This window comes from Physeter macrocephalus, chromosome 6 (assembly GCF_002837175.3).
Source record: "Physeter macrocephalus isolate SW-GA chromosome 6, ASM283717v5, whole genome shotgun sequence".
Classification (NCBI taxonomy): Eukaryota; Metazoa; Chordata; class Mammalia; order Artiodactyla; family Physeteridae; genus Physeter; species Physeter macrocephalus.
The window spans coordinates 34,750,376-34,755,621 of NC_041219.1; the positions used below are offsets into that span (position 1 = coordinate 34,750,376).

At 49.0% G+C, this 5,246-nt stretch overlaps 1 protein-coding gene across 1 annotated transcript in view; it reads left to right on the forward strand.

The window, feature by feature from the left end:
* Positions 1-745: 745 nt before the first annotated feature.
* CHPT1 (choline phosphotransferase 1) overlaps positions 746-5,246 on the forward strand; it is a 36,640-nt gene continuing 32,139 nt past the window's right edge. Inside the window, exon 1 of the mRNA XM_024127379.3 lies at positions 746-1,033. Within this exon, the coding sequence (XP_023983147.1) occupies positions 761-1,033 (273 nt within the window). The 5' untranslated portion in view covers positions 746-760. The remainder of the gene's footprint in view (positions 1,034-5,246) is intronic.

Below are 5,246 nucleotides of genomic sequence, written 5' to 3' on the forward strand. Positions count from 1 at the left end.
GTTCTCTAGAGCTAATACACAGCCACGGCCCCAGTCTCAGGGGTTGGAAGGAAGAACTGTGCCCGTGTGTTTATCAGGCAGGACCTCTCTTCGGGAACGACGGATGGAGACCTCATGCCGGTGACCCAAGACGTGCAAAAATCATGTTCTCACACAATACCCCGCTCCCCACCCCCCGGCTCTGCAGGCTGCGGCGTCCTGCAGTGCGGCTAAAGGCCAGGGCGTTCGCACACTAGGAGATCTGAGCTGTGCACACCGCATGAGTTAGAGCAACCCGCTTCTAACTGTCCAGCCGTCGAGACTTCCCTCTGGGGAGCGTCACCGGCCGACCCCGGAGAATAATCGGGTCTTAGAAGCAGGTGCATCAGGCTCTTGGGGAAGTCTGGGCCCTTTGCGCGCCAATTAGAAAGTGACGATCGGCGGAGCCACCACGGTGACCCGGTGGCCAGTGCGGGCCTGTCCCACCTGCCCCGACACCTCGCGGGGCGGAGGCGGCCCCCTCCCCCTCCCCCCTCTCCCGGAGCCCTCCCCGAAGCCCCGCCCCCCGCGGCCGGCCGCTCTCGGGGCGGAGGCCCCGGGCCCACGGGCCCCGGGACCAGGGGCGGCCCGGCCTGACCTCGACCTCGGCCGCGGGCCCCGACAGGCGAGTCCTACCGGGCCGGCGCAGGCCAGGGCCCGCGAGCCTCTCCCTCCACCTGTCCCCGCCCGGGCGCCCGGCGCGGGCTGCGTTCGCTTGCAGCGGCGGGGCCCGCAGGCGGCCATGGCGGCGGGCGCCGGGGCCAGGCCGGCGCCGCGCTGGCTGAAGGCGCTCGCCGAGCCGCTGAGCGCGGCGCAGCTGCGGCGGCTGGAGGAACACCGCTACAGCGCCGCGGGCGTCTCGTTGCTTGAGCCGCCGCTGCAGCTCTACTGGACCTGGCTGCTCCAGTGGATCCCGCTGTGGATGGCCCCCAACTCCATCACCCTCCTGGGCCTCGCCATCAACCTGCTCACCACGCTCCTGCTCATCTCTTACTGCCCCACGGTCACCGAGGAGGTAGGGCCAGCCGCCCGCCCGCGGACCCCCAACTGCTCTCCCCCGGAGCCCCGCGTCCCCGGCCTGAGCCGAGCTCGCCCCGCCCCGGGTGCGCCTCTGGAGGCGCCCGGAGAGCCCCCCGCGCGGCCGAGCCTCTCGGGGCCGCGGAGGGGCGAACCCCACCTCTGCCCCCGCGCCGCAGTCGCCCCGAGCCTTCCCCGGCCCGCCCGGAGGGTGTCACGCCGCTACCCGGTCCCATGTCCACCCCGAGCCTCCCCCGGACGGCGGAGGGGCTGTCAAGGTCACTGCCCAGTCCCGTGTCCACCCCCACTCTCCTTCGGGCGGCGGACGGGCGGTCTCGGCCACTGGGAGCGGGGGGCGCCTGCCTGCCTGGCCGCCGCCCCATCCCGCGCCAAGCTGAGGGGTGGACAAGCAGTCGGTTCCTTTGCGCACTGGGCACTGAACACCCCCAGCTACGTCCCGCCTGGCTCCGGGGATTGTGGTTGGGTTGGCCAAGCCCGAGATGCCCTTTGGACATTTTTATACTCAGCCGTGCGTTTCTCAAAGGTTGCGCTAGTGATCCTGTAATTACTGGTAGCCCTGATCAGAGGTAAGTTACTTTTAAGAGGTTACTTCCTCGTTGCTTCGTTGACTTTCTCGTGGAAAACAGAAGTATTAGCAAGGTGTTAATCCTTATCTTCACGACCCAGGGATCGTAAAAGCCATCGGATTTTATTAGCAATGAATATTTGACCTATGTCCAAAATAAGACGAGTAAATAATGTGGGCTTTCCATACTTGGTAATCAGGAGCGTCCCTTGGGCTGAGTGTGTTGGGGACAGGAGACAGAGGGAGGTCCTCCCGTATATATTAGCTTTTTAGAGTACGTGGGATAAATATTACATTGCACGCTTTGTGACATGGCCTTCTTTCCCTCAGTAGAGAACTCCGTTTATAATCATATTTCAGTATAGGTCCTGTGGAGAACTAATTCGAGATGAGGTTGGATAGCAGGAATACAGTGGAAATATTTCATGCCCTCCATACATGGATCCATTTTTTAAAGTATTTGATGAAACCTACATTTTAAACATATTGAATATCTTGCTGATCGATGGATATGTTATTATATATGATTTTTCGGCAGACGTTCCCGTTGTTAATTCATTTACATATTGTTTTAAAAAAAAGTAAATTGCAGCCTGTTTGCCGAATTCCCCAGAGGCAGTGCGCCAGAATGAAAAGTGCACTGGGTTAGAAATGAAGGCTTGGTTCTGATGTGGCTCTGCCACAGCATGGAGTGACATGTGGGTCTTGCTTTCCCTGTGTAAAATAGAAATAATACCCGCCAAACCAATTTCACAAGAATGCAGTGAGGAGTAAATGATATATTACATGCAGATAAATGTAGAAAATTAGAATTTGTTCAGCACGTTAAAAATATTACTGGTATTAAAAATGTCCTGAAAACCTATAATAAAAGTTAGTTTTTACTGGGCCTAGACTTGGCTAAGAGCATTTGGATATTTCTGATATTTGCCAGTTAAATTGTGAACTTTTCAATGTTATTATTAATTTAAGAACCATTTGTCGAGCACTTCCAAAAAGCAGGGCATACCAAGAAGTCCAAGAGAATCTGTTTAGGGATGTCGGGGTAAGGGTGGGGGGCTGATGGAAAAGGTAAAATTATGATTAGCTTAATTTTTAGGTTATGCTTCATTTAAAAAAAAAAAGTGGCAGGTGGGAAGAATCTGAGGCACTTTTCAAAAAAAAAAAAAAAAATATATCGCAATGATCCAAAAACGGGAAGTAAGGGTTGAAATAATAAAATGAAACAGAGAAGAGTTTCTGAAATGTAATTAGATCCTGCACTGCTTCCAAGTGTCTGAAGCAGTGAGGGGAAACACCATTACAGGATTCACATTGCCTGTCTGATAAAATCCCAGCAATAGCACAAAAGAAGCATAACAATTCAGGCTATTTTGCTTTCAGGCCACAGAGCTAGTAAATGACAGGACCTGGTAGGGTTCAGACCCAAGTTGGTCTGACTACAGAGCCGGATTCTTTTTACCACATACCACCACCATCTCATCTGCAGTTCTTGCCTTTCTGTGTGATGTGTAGGAAAAATACCTTGTGTTCTGTGTAATGCTTTTTAGGTATGTAACGTACGTTCACATCCATTATTGCATTTGTGTCTTATATCAACTCAAGGATGCTGGCAAGTTTTTTCCCTTCCTAGAATGGCCATCCCACCATTTTAGTATTTCTTCTATCCATCCATCCTGAAGTAATAGTAGCATACATTTTTATTAAGAGAAAATTGAGGCCTGGAGGGTTAAGTGACTTTAACTTGGCTTGAAACTTGTTTTCTGATTCTTAGACTTAAGAATTCTTAGTGCTTTTTCAGACTTGACAAATTGCTTCCAGAAAGGGTCAGGGAAAACCCATATGGTTTTCGGACTATGATGCTTGGGTTTATCTACCCATTGAGGATGTAATGCTGACTACATATCTATATTAATAATAATATTTGATCTATTTTTTAACTGTGTTGATATTTCTAGGACATGACTGGGGATGAAAGGAAATTAATAGACAAAAAGTTAAATGATTTATATTAAACTTGTACAGTGGTGTTCTGAACTGTATTTCACACCACCATTTCGTCAAGGAACTTTCCGCTCCAGCCAAATTGAACTACTCCTTTTTTTTTTTTTTTTTTTTGTGGCTGTGTTGGGTCTTCCTTGCTGCGTGCGGGCTTTCTCTAGTTGTGGTGAGCCGGGGCTAGTCTTCGTTGTGATGCGCAGGCTTCTCATTGCGGTGGCTTCTCTTGTTGCAGAGCACAGGCTCTAGGCACGCAGGCTTCAGTAGCTGTGGCTCCCGGGCTCTAGAGCGCAGGCGCAGTACTTGTGGCACGCAGGCTTAGTTGCTCCACAGCATGTGGGATCTTCCCCCACGAGGGCTCGAACCCGTGTCCCCTGCATTGGCAGGCGAATTCTTAACCACTGCGCCACCAGGGAAGTCCTGAACTACTTCTTATGGCAAAGATTTCTCTCCTTCGTGTCCCTCTCTTTTCTCCTTCCTCTTCCTTTCTCCTGTCCAACTTCATCTCTCTGTGTCCAGTCCTAATGCTACATCCTTAGGAAATTTTTTTTTCTTCTCTGGAGTCAAATCAACCACTTAATCCTATAAACTTCCATAATAATGACAATGATTACTAACATTTACCGGGTTTTACTTATGTACTAGGCATTAATTTAAGATGCTTTTGTCTATTATCTCATTTAATCCTCTCAACAACTTTACAAAAAGGTATTATTATTATTATCCCCATATCATAGATGAGGAAACTGAAGGGAAATAAATTAATCTCTTTAAGCTGATACCAGGATTCCAAGCCAGAAAGCTATACTTCCACCACAGGTCTTTGTAGCTCTCTTGTGGAATGTCTCCATTTTATTTTGGTTATGTGTGTGATGTGATGTTTGGTTATGTATGTCCTTACTGAGAAAGACAGTCTACCATATTTTAAGTTCAGACAGCAGTTGCCCATTTGCACATTCTCCAGAGCATAGTGCCTTGCGTAAAGCAGGTGCTTGGTAAAAATTTGCTCAATTATTTCCTGCATGCATGAAATAACAAATTGTAATCTTGGGAGATGATGTTTTTCCACCGTTATTCAGTTTTAGCTGGTCTTAGATTAAATACTTAATCAATTTGGCCTGGGGAATTTTAACATGAGTAAGCAAGAGTTGGGGCAAACAGAAAACAAGAACTGAATTGCATCCCCCTCACCTTGATGAAGCAGTTCTATCTGAATGCTGCGCTGTATATAGTCCTTGGCCCCCATTCCTTGGCTCCTTAATCCTAAAATAGAATCACAGACTCTGACTGCTAGAAGGACCTGACAGACTCTTTAATACAATTCCTACATTTGTAGATGAGAAAACTTGGTGATTCGAATCTGGTTCTTCCGGCTTCAGCTTAGTAGCATTCTCTACCACAAAACACTCATATGCTTGTTTCTGACTGGAATAAACTGTGGCTCCATTCCCTTTTCAGCTTATATGAGTAAATATTTTTGCTCTGCCCTCTTTTTTTTTAACATCTTTATTAGAGTATAATTGCTTTACATTGTTGTGTTAGTTTCTTCTGTATAACAAAGTGAATCAGCTGTACGTATACATATATCCCCATATTCCCTCCCTCTTGTGTCTCCCTCCCACCCTCC